Here is a 26,549-nt window from a genome sequence, read left to right on the forward strand (position 1 = left end):
GTGATGCGGTCACAAAGAAACTGGATGCAAAAAATAAATAATTTTGATATCATATACTCGGATCTTAGGAAAGCTTTTGATACTGTTGCACATGGAAGACTACTCTACAAATTGGGGCAGTATGGCATTAAGGGCAAATTGCTGCTATGGATCAAGGGATGGTTGAGTGGGAGAAGACAGAGTGGTAATCAGTGGACACTGCTCTTTGTGGACTAATGTTATTAGTGGAGTCCCCGGGGGGGTCGGTGTTGGGTCCATTGTTGTTTTCTGTATTTATTAATATTGATGAAGGTATATTAGGCTTAATGTCGAAGTTTGCAGATGATACAAAGGTTGGCAGGGTTGTTAATGAAGTAATGGCAGTGTGCTACTGCACAGGATCTAGATAATTTGGGCAAATGGGCTAAGAAGTGGCAACTGAAGTTTAACCTTGACAAATGTAAAGTACTGCACATTGGTAGCACTAACCCCAGAGTAATGTATCAACTGTGTGATATTACACTCAGGGTGGTAGAGAATGAAAAGGACCTGGGGTAATTGTGCAGTCAGATATGAAGTTTTCTGAGCAGTGCAGGCAAGCTGCAAGAGTAGCTCATGGTGGCTTGTCAATGATATACAGGAATTTTTCTAGCAGGGATAAGGAGATGATTATCCCCTTGTATAAGGCAGTGGTCAGGCCACACCTTGAGTATTGTATACAAGTGTGGATGTCTCATTTTAAGAAGGCTGTAGAGCTGCTGGAACAAGTACAGAGAAGGGCAACAAGATTAGTGAATGGAACAAAAGGTTGCTCTTACAGAGAAAGGCTTGATATCAAATGATATCAAATAATCAGTAAACATGCATAAATAACTGCCACATACTTTTACTCAAACCCCAGATACACTGACACTGTAAACTAGTGTTATTTTCATATGGTAACCAGCAGGGTAAGGCATGTGTGCAAACTGATATTCATGCTGCTGACCTACACTAATTCCTACCCTAATACAACAAAATGCACATAACACCATACTTATTTCTTGCCATTTTACAGAGTTCTGTATTCATCATAGTATACCATGGTAGAGTTGAACAAATGTTTAGGCCCTATACAAGGCACTACTCATACCCACAAGCTGATCTATGCTTTGTTTCCTCCACCATTAAAAATTATTAAATATCATAGATGTATGTCTGTGCCTGGAAATAAAATTGGAGTACCAATTGGAACACCTGACTGTGTTTTCTCCAAGAGACCTAAAAAAGCACAAGCTTGATGAAATGTGAAGATCATTCTTATCATATTTTGTAGCTGACAGGTCATTGTTTAGTATGAATTTGTCCCACATGGTAAAGCAGTAAGGATATTACAAAACAGGTATATGACAATTGTAATACTGCTTGGAGAACTGGAAAAAGTGGGCTTCAGGGAATTAGACCCTGCTTCATGATAATGCCTGTGCAGCACCCCATGTGGTTTTTCACATCTATGCTCATTGAATTTATCTCCGTTTTTATTCTCCTCAATCTTAAAGTCCCTTTGAAATTCACAGATTTGCAATGATTGATGAAATTATTCAGACTTCAATGCATGAACTAGTAGCATTTCCAAAAGAAGCCTATCATATAGCTGCCAAATCTCCAGATTTACCAAGGAGAATCCATTTGTTTTACTCACTTTGGCCCTTCTCCATCTTGCCATTGTTAGCTGTAATGGTGGTGACAATGAGTTTCTCCACCTTTTTGCAAAAACTAATTTTTTTTTTTTTTTTTTTTTTTTTTTACATCTTTTCTTTTTACAAAAAAAAAAAAAAAATAAATGAATAAAGCTACATTAAAACAGTTTTTTTTTTTTTAAATTTTGCAACTTTCTGCTTAATTTCTTAATTTTTTCAACGTACAAGGCCAATTCATTAATGAATTGGTGTATTGAATTGGATTGGTGTATGTTGCAAAACAAATGAATGATAATAGCGTTCTCTGTGCAGTCATTTCATAATACTTGTATAGTGCAAAGATATTTAACAGTGTCTTTCAGTAAGATGCCAAAGAATACAACATAAAATTTCAGAAGATATATATATATGAAAGATTTTCTACGTATTGTAAAATTGAAAAAGTGATATATTTGCCTTGTGTACTATATATGTAGATGCGATTTTCCAATTTCAAGAGGGGGAAGTGTGATGGAATCAGACAGTTGCCAGCAATAAGGGTAATGACAGTATACAATGAATAGAAAGAAATGCGAAAATACATGTTACCCTTTCACGATGGCAATGATGTAATATGTCCTGAATGCTTATTTGTATCCACTGTATTTTACTCTTGTATTGATCATGAAGGCAAGTTCTTCAGAAATTCTTCCTGATAGCAATAAGCAAAAAATTGTGGTTATGGACAAATAAAAACAACAGGCATTGTTAGTGAAATTGCACAGATAGGAAAGAAGAAGTAATGATGGCTCTGAAAAATGGCTGATTTTTGATTTCTACAGATGGCAATGATCAAAATCATCCTGTTGTGATGACCTTTTGTGATAAATATAAAATCATCAACTTGAAAGCCACTTGCTCTCAGTGCTAGCATTGGAAGGTGACATTAGAGATTATAGTACAGTGGTCTCAGACAGTTTCAATTCTGTACAGTGGAATCAACCAACGATGTTACCAACAGTAAATTCTAGGTGGGAAGCATTCAAGGAATTAATCGTTGATGCTACTAAAAGTTTCATACCTATTAAGAAATATTGTTCAAGGTTTAGGCCTAAATGGTTATCAAATAAACTAATGAGACTCGTGACAGAGAAGAAAAATGCATGGGATGCATATAAATTATCAAGCGACTCAGAAGCCTCTGGCAGATATAAGCTAGTCTGTAATCAGGTCACAAAGGAGGTTAGGCAGGCGAAGGCAGATTACGAGAAATCTTTGGCAAAAGATGCTAAGAAAAACAGCAAGGATTTCTTTACTTATATAAACTCTAAAAGGAAGGGGATGAATCTGATTGGTCCACTGGATATCAATGGTTTGGCTGTTGATGATCCTGCTCAGATAGCAAACAAACTGAATGAGTATTTTGCATCTACATTCACACATGAGTTATTAAGGTTTGAAAATGCCACAAGGTTATCAAATTGTAGCAGGGTGCTTAATGATTTTGTAATAACTGAGAGCAAAGTGGAGGAGAAATTGTTGAAGTTAAACATAAAGGCACCTAGGGCGGATGGGATCTATCCAGTTATATTAAAGGAGGTGGCAAAGCAACTAAGCAAACCCTTAGCCATAATTATGAGAGCATCCTTGGACTCAGGGGAGGTCCCCAATGGACTGGAGATGTGCAAATGTATCCCCAATTCACAAAGGGGGGTTGAAGGGTGACACGAGTAATTACAGACCAGGTTAACTTCTGTTCCGGGTAAAATAATGGAGTCACTGGTTAAAGATGCATTGCAGGATGATCTAGACAAGACTGCAGCAATAATTCAGACACAGGATGGGTTTGTTAAGGGAAAGTCTTGTATGACAAATTTGATAGTATATTATGATGTGGTTACAAAGGAACTGGATGCAAAAAATAATTTTAATATCATATATTTGGATTTCAGGAAAGCTTTTGACACTGTTGTGCATGGAAGACAATTGTACAAATTGGAGCAGAATGGTATTAGGGGTAAGTTGCTACAATGGATAAAAGGATGGTTAAGTGGGAGAAGACAGAGGGTGGTAATCAGTGGGTGCTGCTCTTCATGACTAATGTTATTAGTGGAGTCCCACAGGTTTTGGTTTTGGGTCCACTGTCGTTTTGTATATTTATCAATGATATTAATGAAGGTGTATCAGGCTTAGTGCCGAAGTTTGCAGATGATACAAAGGTTGGCAGGGTTGTTAATGACAGTAATGGCAGTGTGCTACTGCAACAGGATCTAGATAATTTGGGCAGATGGGCTAAGAAGTGGCAACTGAAGTTTAACCTTGACAAATGCAAAGAACTGCATATGGGTAGAAGTAACCCCAGAGAAACGTACCAACTGTGTGATACTACACTTAAGGTGGTAGAAAATGAAAAAGACCTGGGAGTAATTGTGCAGTCAGATATGAAGTTTTCTGAGCAATGCAGACAGGCTGCCAGGGCAGGGCAGGTCATGGGGTTTTCTCAATGATATATAGGAATTTTGCTAGCAGGGAGAAAGAGGCGATTGTCCCTCTGTATAAGTCAATGGTCAGGCCGCGCCTTGAGTACTGCGTACAGGTCTGGAAGCCTCATTTTAGGAAGGATGTAGATTTGCTTGAGCGTGTACAGAGAAGGGAACAAGATTGGTGATGGGAATGAAGGGATCCTCTTCCCAAGAGAGGCTTCTGCAAATTGCAGTGGCTGGAGACCAGGCACCTGCGTGGTGATCTGATTGAGGTGTATAAGGCCTTGAATGGGTTGAGTAAACTGAATTCTGATGGGATCCTTCCACTTGTTCAGATTACGAACCTAAGGGGGCATAAATTCAAATTAAGAAAAGACAGATGTAAAATAGATGTGCGGAAATTTGCCTTTAGCCAGCGGCAGCGGGTGGTTAATTGCTGGAACAAACTGCCATCTGTCGTTGTGGAAGTTGATAGGTTAAATAAATTTAAGGAGGAACTGGACAGGCATTTGGAGGGAATGGTGTGATTTTTTTTTTTTTTTTTTGGCTGAAGCTGCATAAGCTCATACACTTGCTTTCTTGCCTCACATGCCACCACCACCACTACTACTACTACTACAGAGTACAACATTGGACAATTTCAGAACAACCTGAAACCATATGGATTTCCTTCAGAGAGGTCTCTCTCTCTCTCAATCTTGCCCTTGTCCAAGAGCCCTACTTCCCCTATGGTAAAGTATTGGATATCCCCTCTCTACTAGAAATAGTAATTTGGACTAGCCATGTGTCTCTCCTCATTCAGCTATAATAGTCTTCAGTTAATGTCTAGATGACTCCCAGCTGCCAACTTGGAGACGGTCTTAGGTTCTTGGATTTTGCTCTTCAAACATTGTAGCTACCCTTACGAAAGAAAAAGCATTTCCCTGCACCGACTCTAGAGGGTTACCCTTGGTTGAATTTTTGCAGAAGTATCATCTAATTGTCTCTACCCTCCCAACGTGCTAACAACTTTCAATTCCACCCAAAGCTCATCTCACATTGATGTTACTACGATAACTTCTCTAAATTCCTTTGTAACTTCATGGAATTTTCTTGGTGACATGATATCCTTGGATCTTTGAGTCAGTTATCCTACTTGGTACTCTAAAGGAATCCCAAGTAGCATCAGTAAACCCCATTAATAGATTTTTTTCTGGAAGACTGGGAAACTGGGAACAGTTTTCCATACCCTTGTCTCCCAACATCAAGCGACTCCTTGGTTGACCAATCACACACTAGCAAGACTATTGTGGATTTCTTGAATGACTTTTTTTACAGCAGATTTTAGCGAGATAACAAGAAGAAATATTCTTGATCTTGGTATTGGCAGTGATTCTTTATGCATTAAGACCTGCAGGTAAGGTGGCAGCAATCAGTGTACTAATGTGGAATTTAATTAAAGATAACTACTGTCAAGGGTAAAGGGAAATGCTTTTTCTTTCGTAAGGGTGACTACAGAGGTCTCAGATATTTTTATATTCTATGCAGTAGGACCAACTGATGATGCTACCAACAGCAAATTTTAAATGGGATATATGCAGAGAAGTAATCAAAGAAGCTATTAGGCTTTTCATACCAACAAAGAAATACTGTTCAAGGCTTAGACCCAAATGGGTATAAGATGAACTATTGAGACAATGGCAGAGAAGAAAATTTGCATGGGATGCATATAAATTGCCAGGTAATACAGAAGCCTATGGCAGATATAAATTAGTCTGTAATCAAGTCACAAAGGAGGTTAGGCAAGCTAAGGCAGGTTATGGAAGATTCTGGTAAAGAATGCAAAGAAAAATAGCAAATACTTCTATGCATATATTAACAGTAGAAGGAAAGGTTTGAATCACATTGTGCCATTTTGATGTTCATGGGTAATGTTGATGACCCTGCTCAGGTTGCAGACAAATTGAATAGATATTTGCATCTGCTTCACACATGAGGAATTCTTTAGGGTGGGGGATGCCAAAAGTTTATCAAACTAACGAGCAGCTAAATGACCTTGTGATAACTGAAAGGAAAGCGTAGAAGAAATTGTTAAGGATGGACATAAAGGCACCTGGTGCAGAATCTATCCAATTATATTAAGGGAGGTAAGCAAACTCATAGCCATAATTATGAGAGCACCTTTGGATTCAGGGGATGTCGCTATTGACTGCAGAAATGCAAATTCCCAATTCAGAGAAGGGGATCAAAAGGCAACATGAGTAATTACAGACCTGTTTCCTTAACGTCTGTTCCATGGAAAACAGAATCACTGTTTAAAGAAGTAATGCAGGACCATTTGGAAAGACATGCAATTATACAGCAATCACAGCATGGATTTGTCAAGGGGGTGGTCTTGTGTATCCAATCTGATAGGTTACTATGACACGGTGACCAAGGAACTGGATGCAAAAAATAATTTTAGTATTAATATTAGTAAAGATCATTTGGTGCAAGGAAACCTAAGGGAATTAATTAATTAATAAAAGAAAAGGAAATATACAACCTATGCATTCCATTCCTCCTGTAGGTGTTGGGCCCATTGTTGTTTTGTATATTTATCAATGATATTGATGAAGGTATATCAGGCTTAGCGTCGAAGTTTGCACATGATACAAAGGTTGGTAGTGTTGTCAATAACAGTAATGATTGTATGCTGCTGCAACAGGATCTGTAAAAGTAGGGTAGATTGACAAAGAAGTGGCAACTGAAGTTTAACATTGACAAATGCATAGTGCTGCATATGGGTAGCCGTAACTCCAGAGAAATGTACCAACTATGGTACATTTCTCTGGAGTTACACTCAGGGTAGTGGAGAATGAAAGAGACCTGGAGGTAATTGTGCAGTCAGATATGAAGTTTTCTGAGTAGTGCAGACAGGCTGCCAGAGTAGGTCATGGGGTCTTGTCGAAGATATGCAGGGATAAGGAGGTGATTATCCTCATATATAAGGCAATGGTCAGGCCACATCTTTAGTACTGCGTACAGGTCTGGCGGCCTCATTTTAGGAAGGACGTAGAGTTGCTAGAATGAGTACAGAGAACGGCAACAAGACGGTGAATGGAACAAAGGGGTGCTCTTATGAAAAAAGGCTTAAGTTCTGCAAATTACAGCTTCTGGAGACTAGGCACCTGTGAGGGGATCTGATTGAGGTGTATAAGGCCATGAATGGATTGAGCAGGCCTAATACTGATGGAATTCTTCCTCTTGCGCTCAATTACAAACTTGAGGGGGCATAGATTCAAACTGTGGAATGGCAGTGGCAGAATGATTGTGCAGAAGTTTGCCTTTAGCCAGCAGGTAGTTGATTGCTCAGGGCAGAACTAGAGAAACATCTGGAGTTGAAATGAGAATTTATTTATTTATTTATTTTTTTTTTTGGCCGATGCTGTATAAGCTCGCTTTATTGCATCATATGCCTCTGCTAATGCTAATATTTAGCAGAGAAAATCAACAAATTTCCTTCCATGTGTATTTGAATTTCCCATCAAGTGTAGTTCCAAAACCCTCAAATGTGGGAACTGACACACCTTCCAAATGCCTACTCGTACGTTTTCTGCCATTGATCTTTCTATCAGCTCCCCTTCTCCACTCCCTTCACTCACTTGGGAAGTGGAAGAGAACCCATATGGAAGTGATCACTTTCCTGTGATAACCTTACACAGTGGGAGACTGTCTTCCTTATAGGTTACCACGGTGGAAGATCGATCAGGCAGACTGGAATGCCTTCCAACATCTGATAGAGTTTGACCTCACTGCAGTCTGTCAGGAGCCCATCAATGATGGAGTCACGCACATCACAGAAACGTCCAAGAAGCTGCGAATGCCATTCCCATCTGACTGAGCCATATACACTCAAATTTTAACCGACAATGACAATGTGTCACCAGTTTTGAAATGTTTAAAATTGATTAATATATATACACTTTTGTGAAATATAGAATTTTTTTTCTCTTGTAGTGATTTTTATTTGTTGATACATCTTCATAATATGTGAACTTGACAAGGTAACCTTTTTGCCAATTTAAGGTTACCAAACTCATCTTTTTGAATTTCAAATTTTATCTTTTTCATGAGCACTATAACCTTGTTGTTTTTGCACTAAAAAAATGAAATCAAAATCATCACACTTAACAGATTTGCCTGTTTTTTTTTTTTTTTTTTTTATCAGTAGTTTTGTCAATCGCAATTATTTGAACTTGCACTTCCTCATTTGCTGTAATTCTTATTTGTCACTTAATTGTTAGACTGTAGTTAATTCTATTATTTTGCTGGAGACAGTAAAATAATAGAATTAATAAATAATAATAATAGAAATGCAGATTACGGTAAATCCGCCGTAGCTGAACATTTTTGGGAGAAGCAACATCATATCTCCCCGGACGAAGCAGTCATCACTGATCAGGCGCATAGATTTTGGAGAGTGGCTCGAGTAATTCGCAAGTGGCTCGAGAGCCTACGAATTAGTTCTATTGGGAACAATATAAATAGAGACACGGGTACACGCATTCATCCCCTCTTTGAGGCGGTAATCCTTGGAGGGGATGAACGTTTTCGCCTGGAACGCTCCCGAGCCGCTTCCGGTTCCAACATGTACGGGAACAGTACATGGTTACGTGAGATGCACCGTGAACCTGCTGGTATTTAATGAGGCACCGCAGTATAGAAGTACACTGTTGAGGAAGAAGGCAGAAGCCTTTGAAAGCTTCAGTTATTTTAGCGCTTTTAATCTAGTATATTTTATTGCATTTTAATTCAGTATTTTATTAACATTTTATTTATATATTCACTGTAAGTTACATTTGTTTTATTTTATCCTAATTCAGTATTTTATTATCAGTAACATTTTGTATAATCGTATTTTGTTTGATCTACTGTAAATTTATCGTAAACTTAAACAAACTTTTTAAGATTTTGGTTTCCGTTTTTACTTCAATGGTTGGTGAGAAACACTAAAAATTATAGTATGAATATACCCAACCCCAGAGGCCTATTTGAAGAATTTTGCTGGAGGTCAGGGCTTGTGCAGCATTGACCACAGGATTCCTGGCACCCACTAGTATTGCACTCCTTCCAATGGGTGTGGGATTTATATCCATCCTTGGACCATTAGAACAGTAGAAGTTGCCCACCACTTCGTTCGTTGAGGCTAATCAACACATAAACATAACACAAAATTGCCCATCACAAAAAACATTCTATACACATGCTGGTCTCTCTCTCTCTCTCTCTCTCTCTCACACACACACACACACACACACTTCCTTTCACATGAGAGTGTGCTGGCCGAGTTGAATGGTAGTTCTAGGTGCAGGTAGGTTTATATTCTGTTCTTTTCTTTTCCTGTTTCAGGTCATTTTGTAGGTTAATATTGATCCCTAAATGTCCATTGGCATCTGCCTCAAGACTATAGTTGAGGCCTCTTCAGATCACTTTTAGGTCAGGTAGCATTGCGCCAGCCAGGACCTACAAAGCAATGGTACTGACTGTGCAGCATGGCCTAGTTATTATGAGTAATATGAAATGCTGGATGGATCCTAGTTTGTTTCTGCTGTGCTGTTGGCTATCAACTTCCTACGAAAAAAAAAAAATTACAAACATGTCCATAAAATTAATCTTGCTAATATGTACGTCTAAATTTTTAATCTAAATTACCATTAGCATTAGCATTAGTAGAGGCATATGATGCAAGAAAGCAAGCTTATTCAGCATCAGCCAAAAAAAAAAAAAAAAAACCCCACTCCCATTTCACCCATCTGTTCGTTCGAAATACCTGTCCAGTTGAGCTTTAAATTTGTTTAGGCTATCAACTTCTACAACAAGTGATGGAAGTCGGTTCCACCAACCAACCACCCGCTGGCCAAAGGCAAATTTCCGCACATCTATCCGACATCCGTCCTTCCTCAATTTGAATTTATGCCCTCTGAGGTGATTATTCTGAGCAAGATGAAGAATCCCATTGGCATTGAGCATGCTCAAACCATTCAAAGCCTTATACACCTCTATCAGATCACCTCGCCGGTGCCTAGTCTCCAGACTCTGTAATTTGCAAAACTTAAGCCTTTCTTCGTAAGAGCAACCCTTTGTTCCATTCACTATTCATTGATTCATTCATTGATCATCAAATTCATTGATTCTTCATTTCTGTTTTCCTGTGATAAACTTGTAACAGTATCCAGCACTTTTTGGAAAAAATTAGTTAAAATTGTTTGCTTAGAAGCACGCTGTTTTTCTCGATAAATTTCTCTATTGGGGGAATATTATAATTCCCCCAATAATCTCGAATTGAAAGACTGCTGTTCCATCAGTAGGTTCAACCAATTGTGAAAAAGATCTTCTTAGGTAATAAAGTTGAGGAAGCTATAAACCTTGGTCCATCAGCTAAATAAATGAACTTGTATTCACTGGAAGAAAGGTAACTTTCACATTTGGGTGCAGATCAGACAAATGTACAGGATGACTCTGTGCAATATCAAGAATCAGCACAATTTTGAATTCTATGTTCTTCAGGCAATATCTTTTGTTTCATTACAAAAGCAATTTAAAAACCAATCCTCGAAGATTTTAGCTGTCATCCAGGCTTTTTTTTTGCTCAATTTCCAATGAACTGGTAAGGTGCCTTTTGATATTCCTTTAAAATCACAAGGATTTTTTGACATATAAATTAGAATCGGTTTACACTTAAAGTCACCATCTGCATTGCCACATAACAAAAGTGTTAATATATCTTTTGTAGCTTTGAAACCCGGGGTGGTTTTCTCTTCTTTTGAAATGTTCGGCTTGGCATACTCTTCCAAAATAAGCCATCTCATCAGCATTAACACTTTACTTGCTAGATTGCCCTCAGTCTCAATAACATTCTTTATAGTTTTCGGATACAAAGCTTCTATATCTGCACTGGCCGCTTCAACCATTAATTTTAGATTGTGAAGACTTTGACGTTTTTTAAAATTTTCAAATCAACCCTTACTAGCCTGAAAGATGTCTGCATTGGATTAACCAGCTTCTTCTTGTAAGCGATTAAAAATTTGCAGAGTTTTGGCGTGAATAATATCTGAACTAAGAAGTATTCTTTTTTTGATTAAGAAGATCTATACAGAAATTAAGTAATTTTTAAGTTTTCTCTATTAATGGATTTCTCACTTTTGTAGTGCTTTTTGCAGCCAGAACTAGAGAGATAACTGAACTTTAAATTTTCTCAGCATTTTCCCTAATTCGTCGAATGCTAGATTCATTTATGCTGTATTTCTTGACCAATGTTGCAACCTTTTTGCCATTCTCTAACTCAATTTCTCAACCTGTGTGCCACGGCACACCAATGTGCCATGGAAAATGCAAATAAGAAATCAAATTTTTATAATAAAAATTAATTCAAATAAAAAAATTAGTTTATTTATGCTGTGCCAATTTGCGTTCCTTCCAGTGGCTAATGTGACGTCACGTTTAATTCCTAGTACTAGATCTGTTCACCTTTATTCACCTTTTTATTCCTAGTACTAGAATTGTTCACCTTTATTTGACCATTTTATCACTTGAGGGATTCTCTTCCAGGCACCCTACAGTGCATTTTGCAGTTTTATATATGTGCATAATGCATAGGGCTATGAATTAATTGCAAGCAGCATACTAAGAAATTTCCTTTCTGTTTTAAAAGTGCTTTTTGTGTTTTTATCTTTAAAACATCATATTCAGTTAATTCATATAGAACAGTTATTTTCAATTAACTGTATTTAGCTTCTAGAAGTAAATTTAATATTTTTAGAAATTATAAGCAATGGATAAATATTTAGTGAAAGAAAATCAGAAGAGGCAACTTGATAACAATGAGCTTGGAGAAAATGACAAAAACAAAAACGAGCAACCATCAACATCAAAAAAGAAAACTTGTGTCGTAAATATGATGCTGATGATTATTTGGCAATGGGATTTTCTTATACCGGTACCCAAGATTGTCCTCAACCTTTGTGTGGTATGTGGTTTAAAAGGGGCTTAGAGGAGAACAGGCATTGTGTGTGTTATCAGAGACTCAGTCTAAAAAAACACTGATGGATCCAATATCTTTCTATCTCAGAATATTTAGGAGAAGTCTGGTTGGCCTGCCTCCCTAAAATCCACTCATGCACTCCTTCTCGATGGTAAGCCCTGTGACGTCACTTATGTGGCAACGAACGTGTAGAGTGGTTCTCTTCAAGACGCCTGGTCAGCGTGAAGAGGAAAAGACCAAACCCTCCAGCACATGACAGCACAACGAAACAAATAGTCCTCAGTCCCCAGTGGCTTTCACTCCCCTCTTAAGGCAGCGAGAGGATCAGAGTGGAAGCAGAGGGTGCTAAGAATCTCGGCGTACGACCAGGCTGCCATGCACAGGAACTGAACTTGGCCTGTTACAACATAAGATTGCTCATCGGTGAAGATAGGATATTAGAGCTGGAAAAGGAATTAGATTAGAAAATGTGAATTGGAATATCATTGGTTTGGCTGAAACAAGAAGAAGAAATGAATCACTTATAAGTTTATCAAGTGGAAATCTGCTGTACACCAATGGAAACAGTGAAAGCTGCGAAAATGGAGTTGGGTTTTCTGGTCCATAACGATATAAAAAACAACATTTTGGATTTCAAAAGTACGGCACCAAGGGTGTCAAGACTACTATTCAGGATTTCTAAGAGATACAAGCTAAAAGTTATAATGATTTAAGCACCAACATCGAGCCATGAAGATGAAGAGGTTGAAGAAATCTACACTGAAATTGAGCAGAAAAACTTCTAGATGAGCAGAAAACCCGCTACACTGTCATTATGGGGGACTTCAATGCTAAGGTTGGAAAGAGACAAAACAGCACAGAAAGGGGAAACTATAGAAAATTTTGGAATTGGTGAAAGAAATAAGAGGTGAAAGACTTGTGGAATTTGCAGAATCTTGAGGATTGTCAGTAATGAACCCTTTTTTCAAGAAAAGGGTGAACAGAAAGTGGACATGGAATAACCCAAATGGATTAACAACTAATGAAATCGACTTCGTCCTCACTAACAGAAGATATATCGTGAATGATGTTACCATCCTCAACAAGGTAAATGTTGGAGGTGATCACAGAATGGTAAGATGCACACTTGACATAGATGTAAGAAAAGAAAGGAAAAAAACTGACTCCAGTAAATAATACAAAGGTCTTTGAGATAACAGAAGAGGAGAAAAAGCAGTATGTACTGGAACTTAAGAACAAGTTTGAGTTTCTGCAGACGGCTCAGGACCAAGATATCGATAAGGAATATTACAACTTTCTGAAAGTGATAAAGTCCAAGCAACCTATAGGTAAAAAGAAATCCAAAGAAGAAAAAAATTAGTCAAGAAACACTTGTCATGATGAACCAAAGACGACAAATGAAGAGCAAGATAAACACAGAGGAACTGACAAGGAGAAAATTGAGAATACTGAGTTATGCAAAGCGATTAGAAAGAGACTCAGGGAGGACATAAGAATATTTAATACAAGATAAGTAGAACAAGTTTTGCTGCATAAGAAAGGAGATAAATCAGAAATTGGAAATTATAGACCAATTAGCTTGTTATCCCACATTTACAGGTTGTCCACAAGGGTCATTACTAACAGATTAGAAAGAATACTTGATGAGAATCAACTGAAAGAGCAAGCTGGCTTTAGGACAGGATTCTCAACTATGGATCACCTTCACGTAATATCACAGCTAATGGAGAAAGCAAATGAATATAAAACACCATTATGCCTGGCATTTGTGGATTATGAAAAGGCATTTGACTCCATACAGCATAAGGCAATGTTTCGGGCACTGGAGAGACAAGGTATAGATACCCCATATATTATGATTTTGAAGAAAATATATATATGAGAACGCTACCTCCTTTTTTAGACTAGACAAAGACAGTAGCAAATTTAAAATTCAGAAAGGAGTTCGACAAGGAGACGCAATATCTCCGAAGTTGTTTACCGCTGCCTTTGAAGCTCTCAGAAGATTAGACTGGTCGCAGAAAGGAGTCAGTGTGATTCGAGAGTACCTAAACCAGTTATGATTTGCAGATGACATTGTGGTCATAAGCCACAATCTCAAAGAATTAGAGGAAAATCTTAATCAGTTATGCACAGTTAGTAAGGATTTTGGATTAAAGATGAATATGGCCAAAGCAAAAGTAATGATGAACAAGTATACCATAGAAAGGAGAATAATGATTGAAGGAGCAGTAATTGAAAATGTGGAGTCATATGCTTATCTGGGACAAGTCATCAGCTGTAATAATGATAAATGGCTGCAAGTCAAGAGAAAAATAAATTTTGGATGGATACCATTCAGGAAATATAGTCACATACTGAAGAGCAAAATCCCAATTTGTATGAAACATAAAATAATGAACCAATGTATACTCCCCACCAATGACTTATGGAAGTGAAACTTGGGGACTCACCAAAAGAATGGAAGAGAAGCTGAGAACCACACAGCGAAGAATAGAAAGAATTATATTGGGAATCAGAATGTTAGATAAGCAGAGAAACACATGGATTAGGCAGCAAACTCAAGTAAAGGACATCAAAACTAAAGAACTAAAATGGTCTTGGTCAGGACACATAGCTCGAAGACATGATGACAGATGGCCTAAGAGAATAACTGAATGGTACCCAAAAGGAGCCAGAAGAAAACCTGGAAGACAATGACGGAGATGGACAGATGAAATTCATGAGTTTGTGGCTAGTAAATGGATGGCCATTGCACAAAACAGAAGGAACTGGAAAGTTGCTGGAGAGGCCTTCATCCCGTAGTGGATTGATAATGGCTGGTGATGATGATGTGGTTTAAAATTGTCGAATGAATCAATGGTGCCGAGTAAATTGCATCTTTTTTTTTTTTTTTTTTTACAAAACACGAGAATTTATTGTCAAAAACTATGGAGTATTTTAAAAGACTGCAAGCCTCTACCAGAAAACAAAGTACAGAGTTTTATAATTTGGCTATAATTAGTAGCCGAACTGGTGGCAAAAAGAAAAAAAAAAAAATCTCACCCGATTGCAGAAAGTGATTTTACCAGCATGTCAGGTAATCGTGAAAGGAATTTTGGGTGAGGAAACTGGGAAAAAAATGGCAGTACCACTTTCGAGCAGCACAATTAGCAGCCATATAAAAGAAATGTCTGATGATATTGAAGAGCAAGTTGTTCAACATATTAATTTTGGCAAACTGTTTGCATTGAAAGTGGATATTATACAGATATTAACATTAAACTCAACTAATATCATTTGTCAGGTTTATCGAAAACAACACAATTATTAATCTTTTTTTTTTTTTTTTTTTTTGCTAAGAACTCACTGAAAGAACAACTGGCCAAGATATTTTCGAAGTAATGAATAATTATTTACAAAAGTGTGGTATATATTATGGTAGTCATGTGTTGGCATTTTTACCAATGGTGCTCCCCCATGACATAGAGCACCAAAAAGATTTGATGGGATTTTCTTATACTGGCACCCAAGGTTGTCCTCAACCTTTGTGTGGTATGTGGTTTAAAATTGTTGAATGAATCAATGGTGGCGAGTAAATTGAGTTTTTTTTTTTTTTTTTACTGCAAGCCTCAACCAGAAAACAAGGTACAGAATTTTATATGGCTATAATTAGTAGCCAAACTGGTGGAAAAAAAAAAAAAAAAAAGAAGAAGAAATCTCACTTGATTTGCAGAAAGTAAAATAGTAAAACAACACAATTCAAATATTATTACAACACACTGTTTTACATAGAGAAGTTCTAGTAGTGGAGACAGTCGTACCTGATTTAAAACTTGTACTTGATCAAGCGGGTAACATGGTCAATTATATCAAAACTAGACCACAAAAAATACGTATTTTTGGAAAATTTTGAGGAACTGGAGTCTGATCATTTTTCTTTAATAATGCATACTGAGGTTTGGTGGCTATCGAAAGGAAATGTACTTATGCATATGTATGAGTTGCATGAGGTAATAATGCTCATATATTTTTTTTTACTGGAACAATCCGAATTTTGTGATTATTTAAGTGATGAAATTTGGTGCTGTTAATTAGCTTTTCTAGCAGATTTATTTGTGCAGCTAAATAAATTAAATATCAATATGCAGGCTCAGAGGAAAAATTTACTTACTACTACCTACAAGTTGCCTGCCTTTAAAGAAAAGTTGAGTGTATAAAAATAAAAATTTAGAAATGTTTCCCTTGACTGCCAAAATGATTTATAATAAAATAATTAATGTAATAAGCGAAAGGCGCCTCCGTAGCCAGGTGGGAAGGAGCAGCAGTGCGTAGCACACGCTTCTTGATTAGACCAGGGTTCGAGCCCATCACCACCAAATACGGAGGATGTGGAAAGGTCAGGGAATGACCACCGCATTTCCCGGAGCAATATGGCCTTAGTTGCTAATGCTCCTAAAAATCAAAACAACAACAACAGTAATAAGCGAAACATTAAAGCTGTTGAAGACAAAAATTGAGCATTACTTCTCATCCCTTGATACCAAAAAAATATTTGTGGGTAAGAGATCCATTTGCAACAAGAAACCTTCCAATGCTAGAACCTAATTTGCAAGAGGAAGGAGAATTGGCCGAAATCCGTATACCAGTTGCTGGAAATTCACTTTAATAACACTAATATTAGCAAATTTTGGATCAGAATTCAAAATGAATTTCCATGAATTTTGGAAAAAGCAATTAGAATTTTATTGCTGTTTTCCACTTCCTACTTGTGTGAAACAGGGTTTTCTGCTTCATGTGACATTAAACAAAAACTAAACAGAGACTAAAGTCAGTAGAAGAGGAGCTGAGAATAAGCCTATCCACAATAAATCCTCGAATTAAAAAAACTGTTTGCTCCCATCAAACCCAGCCATCTCATTGATTAAAATGTTAAAATTGTTTTAACATTTTAATATTTTTGTATGTTTTCTTTTAAATTTCATGTATGTTCCTTTAAATAATTTCATTTTAAAATTTCTTTTCAATTTCAACCAATTCATGCATGTTAAAAAAAGAGACATTAAAAGCATTTAAAACAAATAATAAGTGTCTTTTTTAAATATGCCCAAAAGAAATAACTTCCAGTTTGTGGGGAGGGGGGGAATATATATATTAAAACACTTTACTTTTAATTTAATTTAATTCCTTTTAATTTAAATTAAAACACTTTACGTTGCATGAAATAGAAAAAGATTTTCTGTACAGCTAACGTAGGATAACTGGTGAAAGGGTTATCGAATTAGAAAATTATTTCAAAAATAACTAGACAAACACACCACCATTTGTTGCTATGTTTAGTTATAAGAATCAGTTTTGCACACCTTTGTTATATTTTTCTAAAGTACAATTCTGGAGGTCATGACCAAAAAACAATTTGCATCTTCTGGTTTATTGGACTTTTGTCTTAGTGCAGTCTATTATAAATGGGTAGTAAACGCAATCTTATTGTATTCCTGATAATCCCCATAGCTGGAATTCAGTGAAATGTGTTTACCCTTCAATGAAATCATCAGTCATGTAAAAAACATAAGTAAATTTTGAAAATCTGCTCTTCATTCCAATTTTCGAAGCTTTGTTAATAAAGATTGCACAGGTAGCAAAACTCTTAGTGCATTCTAAAATTTTGATAGTAAATATCTAACCGTGCAATAAAAAAAACACGCAAACAAGGGATTACTGTATGTATGATATCAAAATTTATTTTTGCACATCCATTTCCTTGGTCACTGCATCATAGTAACCTATCAGATTGGTTAGACAAGCCACCCTTTAACAAATGCAGTCTATAACTGTGGTATAATTGCATTCATATCCAAACGGTCCTTCATTGCTTCTTTAACCAGTGACTCCATTATTTTCCCTGGAACAGATATTATGCTGACAGGACTGTAATTACTCATGTCACCATTTGATACCCCTTTATGAATTGGTGATCCATTTGTACATCTCCAATCCAAGCATGCTCTCATAATTTTGGCTAAAGGTATTCTCACCTCCTTTGCTGCCTTCCTTAATATGATTGCACAGATCTCATCCACCCCAGTGCCTTTTTTTATGTTCAGCTACAATGCCTCTTCCACTTTCCTTTCAGATATCATGAGATCATTTAGCTCCCCATTGGAATTTGTTAAACTTCTAACAATTCCTCCAATAACGAATTCCTTATGTATGAATGTAGATGCAAAATATCCGTTCAATTTGTTTTCAGCGATCTGAGCAGTTAAGAGTTAACCCATTGATATCAAGTGGCCCAATGTGATTTAACCCCCCTTCCTTCTATTGTTAATATAAGCATAGAAGTCTTTCCTGCTTTTCTTGCCATTCTTTGCCGAAACATTAGCATTAGTTGATGGAAAAAAGAGTTTATATATCATCAACAAAAAAAAAACCCTTCCCATTTCACCCATCTGGTCACTCCAAATATTTGTCTAGTTCAGCATTAAATTAATTTAAGCTATCAATTACCACAAAAGCAATCAACTGCCCACTAGCTAAAGACAAACTTCCGCACATTTATTCCACAACTGTCTTTCCTCTATTTGAATTTATATACCCTCATACGAGTAATCTGAGCAAGAGGAAGAATCCCATCAGTATTGAGCTTGCTCAAATAATTCACGGCCTTATACACCTCAATCAGATCACCTCGCACATGCCTATTCTCCAGATGCTGCAACTTGCAGAACTTAAGCTGCTCTTAGTAAGAGCACCCCTTTATTGCTCTCACCAATCTTGTTGCCCTTCTCTGTACTTGTTCTAATACTCTACATCCTTCCTAAAACAAGGCCTCTAGACTTGTACAGTATTCAAGGTGTGGCCTGACCATTGCCTTATACAAAGGGATAATCACCTACTTGTCTCTGCTAGCAAAATTCCTATATATCATTGACAAACCTCCACGACCTGCTCTGGCAGCCTGTCTGTACTGCTCAGAGAACTTTGTATCAGACTGCACAATTACCCCCAGGTCTATTTCATTCTCCAATTCCCTTTGTGTAGTACCACAGAGTTGGTACGTTTCTCTTGGGTTTATGCTACCCATATGTAGTACTTTGTATTTGTCAATGTTAAACTTCAGTTTCCACTTCTCACCCCCATCTGCCTAACTTTTCTAGATCCTGTTGCAGCAGCATACTGTCATTACTATTATTAACAATCATGCTAACCTTTGTATCATCTGCAAACTTGGACATTAAGCCTGATATACCTTCATCGATATTATTGGTAAATACACAAAACAACAATGGGCCCAGTACCGAACCCTGGGGGACTACACTAATAACATTAGTCCATGTAGGGCAGTGTCCATTTATTACCACTTTCTGCCGTTTCCCACTCATCCATTCCTTTATCCATTTCAGCAACTTGCCCTTAATACCATACTGCTCCAATTTGTACAGCAGTCTTCCATGTGCAAGAATGTCAAAATCTTTCCTGAAACCCAAGTATATGATATCAAAATTATTTTTTGCATCCAGGTCCTTTGTGACCATACCGTAGTATCCAGTCAGATTGGTCAGACAAGACTTCCCCTTAATACGTCCATGCTGTATCCGAACTATTACTGCAGTCTTGTCTAGGTGATACTGCATCACTTCTTTAACCACTGACTGCATTATTTTCCCCAGAAGAGAAGGTAAATTAAGAGATCTATAATTATTTGTGTCACCCTTTGAATCCCCTTTGTGAATTGGGGATACATTTGCACATCTGCAATCCATGGGGATCTCCCTTGAATATAAGGATGCTCTCATAATTAAGGCTAAGGGTTTGCTTTCTTTCATCGCTGCCTCCTTCAATATAACTGGATAGATTCCATCTGCCTCAGGTGCCTTTTTTATGTTTAACTTCAACAGTTTCTCCTCCGACATTCTCATAATGTGCCTTAGCTTGCCTAACCTCTTTTGTGATTTGTTTAAAGACTAATTTATGTCTATCATAGGCTTCGGAATCACATGATTCCGAAGCCTATGATTTATATGTATCCCCTGCACTTTTCTTCTCAGACATTTGTCTTAGTAGTTCACTTGATCCATTTAGGTCTGAGCCCTGAACATTATTTCTTTGCTGGTATGAAAAGCCTAGTAGCTTTTATGATTACATCATTGAATCCTTCCCATTTAGAATTTGCTGTTGGTAATATCAGTTGCTCCCACTGCATAGAATTTAAAAACTGTCTGAGACCTTGTAGTCACTGTTACAAAAGCTTTTCCCTTTACCCTTGACAGTAGTTACATCTTTAATTGAATTCCACAGTATAATGTAAAATACAGACCCAACCAGTGGGTCTGTATTTTACCTGCAGATTGTTAATGCATGTAGAATCACTGCTGATAATCAGATCAAGAATAATACTTCTTGTGGTTGCCTAACATGCTTCTCTCGAAACCAGTAATCTAAGAAATTTCCTAGTCGTGTGTGTGTGTGTGTGAGAGGGAGAGAGAGAGAGAGAGAGAGAGAGAGAGAGAGAGAGAGAGATACCAGCCCACAAATTCCATTCAACATGGAAAGTTAAAATCCCCCATTATAAAGACATTCTAACATTCCTACTCTCAATTCTGTTTGCCCAGTGCTTATATCACACTAAACTGGCTAAACATTCTACTGGTCTTCCATGTTAACTGGATGCACTGCTTCTGATTTAATATGCTTTTTAACTAAGAGCATAGCTCCTCCATCCTGTCTGTTCTTCCTGTATAAATTGTACTCTCTATATTCAAATCAGCTTCAGTTGTCGGACTGACACCCTGTCTCTGCTATCCTTACAATGTGTGTATTTGATGACTTAATCAGTACTTCAAATTCATCAAGTTTATTTACATTGCTCCTTGCATTAGTCTACATGCAAGTATTCATGCACACATTGTTACGTTTAGTTACCCCTTACACAGCCCATGTATTCACTTGTTCCATAAGACCCACAGCAGCAGGCCTGAAATCCTCGACATGTTGTTTTCCAGGCTGCTGCATTTTCCAATAGAAACAGTTCAAGAATCACCTTTATCTCTACCTCTGATTCTCTTTAAAAGGATGATTGAGTGGGAGAAGAGAGAATTGTTATCAGTGGACTTCCTCGTGGTTCGGTGTTGAACCTATTGTTTTTTTCCTCTATTTATTAATTATATTTAAGGTGTATCAGACTATGTATATATTGCCTAACATGCATTGCCTAACCTACACTGTGTATTAATGATGCTATTGCACTTAATATATACATAGTCTAAATTTGCTCGCAGCTTGAGGCTTTAGCCCTAAATGCATCTTGGTGTATCAGACTTAATGTCTAGGTTCGGAAATGATAGGCGCCTCCGTAGCCAGGTGGGAAGGAGCAGCAGTGCATAGCACACTCTTCTTGATTAGACCGGGGTTCGAGCCCGTCACCACCAAATACGGAGGATGCGGAAAGGTCAGGGAATGACCACCGCATATCTCGGAGCAATATGGCCTTAGTTGCTAATGCTCCTAAAAACCAAATAACAAACTAACAAATAACAATCGGAAATGATATGAGGGTGACAGGGTGGTTAATAACGGTAATGACAGTATGCTACTGTAACAGGATCTGGAAAAATTAGGCAGTTTGGTGGAGAAATGGCCAAGGTTTAACATTGTGCACTCAGCTTTCGACACTCCTTGGACATGACACCGGCGAAGACAATCTGCGGCTTTGCTGCCAACACGCCATTGGCTATCCGAACTGGGTACTCTAACCTGGTTCCCTTTAAAACCCCATCCCCAGGCAGGGAATGGAGGAGACGGATCTCTGTCTCCTCTCCTCCCTGCCTACCCCCCATATTTCACCTGGTGGGGCTCGTCTCCACTGACCTCTTTGGGGGATGCCTACTCTATCCGTCCCTATTCTTCTATCTGTTTCCTCCCCAGTCTTCAATCTCCCCCCCCTCTCTCTCTCTCACTAAATCGACCGAGTACACCCCTTAACAATGCCGCCAAATTATAACCAACGTCTAAATTCTACCGGTTTTGTGCAAATCTCTAAGATATCTAACACTATCAGCTTTTATCTAGCGTTACATGTCTAAATTTAATAACATCAAAATTTTGCCCGACCTATTTGGCCTTTAACACATCTCTTTAGTGTTCAACCCTAACCAGCGATTTCCTAAAGCAATCCCATTAAGCATTAATGTCAAATGCATAAACTTTTTTTTTTTTTTTTTTTTAATAGGCCCTAGCCACTGAAATCCCAGGAAACTAAATGGCAGGACCTGCCAGAGCAAATTGTTGTGATACTGGATACACCCGGCTAGCCTCCACGTGGCAGGGTATGGGCAACGTCGGGCCCCACTAGGGGCCTGGCGGCCAATAAGCCGGATAAACAATGGGCACAACATATCACACTGCACAGACACGACCCACACACTTTCAAGTCTCTGGCTTGACAGTGTACTGTCCTCGATACAGCGAAACACACGCGGAGATGGGAGAAATCCCAGGTGCCGTCTGACACGAACATACCTTATACCTTATGTGCACTCAGCCTTTGTAGCTGACTGCACAATTATCACCAGGTCTTTTTTGTTCTCCACCATCATCATTGTGGTAATAGCTTTAAAGATCATAAAAAAAAAAATCAGAAATGTTAACTTTAGTTCTCTTTATCTATGAAAAATTTATTTTAAAAGATTCAAACTTATTTGCTGTTTGTGACTAGAACTAAACAACTATGTAAATTATTTTCTTGTAGTTATGGGCATTACTGCATTTTATTATGCCAACTCTTTTTGACTCGCATGATGAATTTAATGAGTGGTTCTCAAAAGATATTGAAAGTCATGCCGAAAATAAGTCTACTATTGATGAAAGTAAGAAGTTTCATTATTATGCTATTATTGTTAATATTTTCTTGATACAACAGATTTTGTTCCATACTGTTTATATGTATTTCTATTATAATTATATATTGATAATGTTCTGTATAAGTAATTTAGTATTTTTTAGGTTTATTGTAATTTTATGCAAATGCACTTTTGAATAATTAAATCAACACTAATTGCTCTTTATTGGGTTTTGGAGTAAAATTCATATGCCATTCTTGTTGACCCAACCAAATACTGTACTCAATCAATGGAAATTTTAAATAAAGAAAAAAAAAAAAAAAAAAAGTCCCGTTTTTAAGGTACATAGAATGATTGGAAGAAAAGGAAAACTCCAGAAAAGCCATTGAGATAGAATGCAGACTTCATTTTCACAAAATGAAGCAAATGGAATGACTGGAATAAGATTTCTGAAGTGAAAATTCCAGAAAATTAGTTAGCAGATATAACCCCGGGGGGCTCACATCTGGTGAGTATGGGGGCTTGGCACATCCAGGGTCCCGAGCTGTATATCATCCTTCTTCTCTTTTTCGGTGATTCCCCTTCTACTTGTCTCTCTCTCTCTCTCTCTCTCTCTCTCTCTCTCTCTCTGGGTAACTTTGGAACTTTTTTTTTTTTCCTGGTGCAGCACAAGCCTCAGGCTTCCTTGCACCATATGGCTATTAATAATAATAATAATCTCCTTTGCTGTCACAAGCTGAAGTTATGAATTTAGAGAGAATAAAGTAAAACTTATCAAATGAAGAATAGGTGGAAATACCTGGGAAGAAGTAGGAAGAGGTATTTGCTTGCAAATGCCATATCTCGTTTGGGGTGAAACCATTCCACTTGGTGAAAGAATGTGGTGATTGAAACTCCTCAGTCCAACAAAGAATGAGTTGAGTTGCACTAGCTCCTACACTATGATGACAAATAAGCAACTGAAGCTGTAAAAAAAATTAAATATTAATATCCATAAGAACAGCACCTATAGTAAGGATAAAGTATATAATAATTTTGTTTCAAACTTAATTTTGTTTCAAATTTATAAATTAATTTATAAATTGAGTAAAATGAAATAAATTTTAAGAGATGAGAACCAAAGGAAATGTTTGAAAAATAACAAGCATTAGTTGAAAAGCATGACCAGGCATTAAAACAAATTAAACCATACAAATGTGATGGAATGACTTTGTTGTTCCTGCATTTTTTCATGGGTTTAATCTACTTTACTTGACCAAACAGTAGTATTGAATCCTACACTCAAGATGCATGTTGTATTTGGCAAACTGCTTTCTTGTTAAATGCTGAGTAGTATGAATCAATATGTCAATTGGTCGGTCAGTCGGTCAATACTGTATATTAACTGTCAGTCACAGTTAATATACAGTGTAAAATTAACACTGTATATCATTATAGAAAAAAAGATAATGTGAACACATGATGTTATAGTCTGTTATGTCAACATATCACTCAATCAATGGCTCACATTATCTTTTTTTCTATAATGATATACAGTGTTAATTTTAAGATTGACCAGTGAATTGTGTAAATCAGGGGTCGGTGACGTTCTTGAGTGAAGAGCCATTTTTGATCTAATTAAAAAAAAAAAAAAGAGAATCCAAAGAGCTGCACTTCAGCTCAAGATGGGAGGGGGGCAATTTTTTAAGAAATGGAATAGAGGGAGAAGGTGTTTTATTAACAAAATATATATTTTGAAATGTTATTTATTAATAATATTTCTAATTAATGTGACTTTTGCTGCTGAACTTCTTGAGCGAGTATTTCAACATCAGGGAAGTATGCCATAATTTTCATCTTTAAGCTTTCTAAGAGATTCTCATTATTCAGATGGTTTCTTTTGAAATATAGTTTGTTTGAAAATATTTGGCCGCAGAAATTCATCGAACCAAAAACTGAGAGAAGTCCAAACGTAAATATTTTCAAATTTATATATGTCCAGTATGCCACACCATGCATCAAACACAATTTGGTCTTGCTTTTTCAACTTATCTATCGCCATCCATTTGTGTAGAATTGCCAGGGGGCAGTTCTACATAAATGGATGGCTGCCTCTCCAAATCCTCAATTTCAGTTTTAAGGCATTTTAGTCTTGCACTCCATGTGTCCTTGATTTTTGTCCTCTAACTCCATTTCAAACTTTTTGCTTCATGTGGGCTAAAAGTTTGAAACTTGCTCTCTTAGTTACATGCTCTCTCAGTTACATGCTCTCTGAGCATGTAACTGAGTTACATGCTTAGAGAGCTGCAGGTTGCTGGCCCCTGGTGTAAATCACTACAACATACTATGGTTGACTTGCGATTTGAACATTCCTATTCGTTAGCTAGTTATATCAGGTGCTAATTACTAAACTTGTCAAATGTTATCCAGTGGCATAGAAGATGCTTTTCTTTTAACCAGTCAGCAGCAATTTTTTTTTATAGTATATAAAATTTTTTCATTTAACCCCATTAGTTGATTATAACCTGTTTGTTTTATGGATTGAGTTTTATCTTTTAGCAGTAGTGGCAAAAGATACACGGAAGCTAGCTTATATAACATTAATCCAAAAAAAAAAAAAAAAACACTACCTGCCATTTGTCACCCCCTTCCTTTCTAATAATTTTTATAATTCTTCCTTAAATTTATTCAAACTACCTAACTCCAGCTAGAAGTTTTTTCTAACAATCATTCACTCTCTGGATGAAAGCATATTTTCTCATATATATTCTACAATCATGCTTTTCAATTTAATTTATGTCCATTTATGTGTGTCATCTGAGGAAAAGTTAGGATGCTATTCCCATTTAATTTATTCAATCCATTTAAGGCCTTAAACACTTCAGTTAGGTTGCCCTACAGGTGACTAGTTTCAGATGTTTGTAATTTACTAAAATCTATTTTGATCCTTTTTTGCCTCTGACTAATCTTGTTGCTCTTCTCTGCACTCCAATGGATTTCAGTTGATTGACATACTTCTTAAAATGAGGTTTCCAGACCTGTACTCAAGATATGGCCTAGCACATTAATGTGGTCATAGATATGGCCTAGCACATTAATGTAGTCATATTGACACACTGGGAAACAGTCATCTTGAAAGAGCGGTTGATACATGCCAAGAGATTGAACAGGCATTCAACACGCAAATTATATAATAATATCACGACTTCTATAAACATCTTGACGAACCTTTAAGGTTGCATAAAGAAGATTATAAAATTTCAGTATAATATTTAAAAAAAAATCGTTTGTCATTACGTATGAGTCAGGCTACCCAAATGCAAAATTTAAAGGGGGGGGGGGGGATTCAGGCCATAATCCAAAAGTCACCACATGAAAATATTTTAGTGCAAAAATTAATCTTCCGTTATAAATTTCATGTTTACTCTGTATCTTCCCCCCCCCCTAGCATGTTAAAAAAAAATGTGGTTCTATAGTTCTGTTTCACTGAATAGAAAACAATGTGCTTACCTACCTTTAACAGAACCTATACTTTACTTCTGGAAGTGTCTGGGTGTAAGGTTATATTTATTAGAATTAGATGGTGTGTAAACTTGTTTCTTCCTTTAGAAGTTTAAATTTTACCTTTTGA

At 37.0% G+C, this 26,549-nt stretch overlaps 1 protein-coding gene across 1 annotated transcript in view; it reads left to right on the forward strand.

The window, feature by feature from the left end:
* Nucleotides 1-26,549, forward strand: part of Ino80 (chromatin-remodeling ATPase INO80) — a 672,466-nt gene that overhangs the window by 331,624 nt on the left and 314,293 nt on the right. Inside the window, exon 19 of the mRNA XM_090376565.1 lies at nucleotides 22,849-22,966. Coding sequence (XP_090232691.1) covers nucleotides 22,849-22,966 — 118 coding nt within the window. The remainder of the gene's footprint in view (nucleotides 1-22,848; nucleotides 22,967-26,549) is intronic.

Source organism: Mastigoproctus giganteus, chromosome 6 (genome assembly GCF_048544385.1).
Source record: "Mastigoproctus giganteus isolate SK-2022 chromosome 6, ASM4854438v1, whole genome shotgun sequence".
NCBI classification, from domain to species: Eukaryota; Metazoa; Arthropoda; class Arachnida; order Uropygi; family Thelyphonidae; genus Mastigoproctus; species Mastigoproctus giganteus.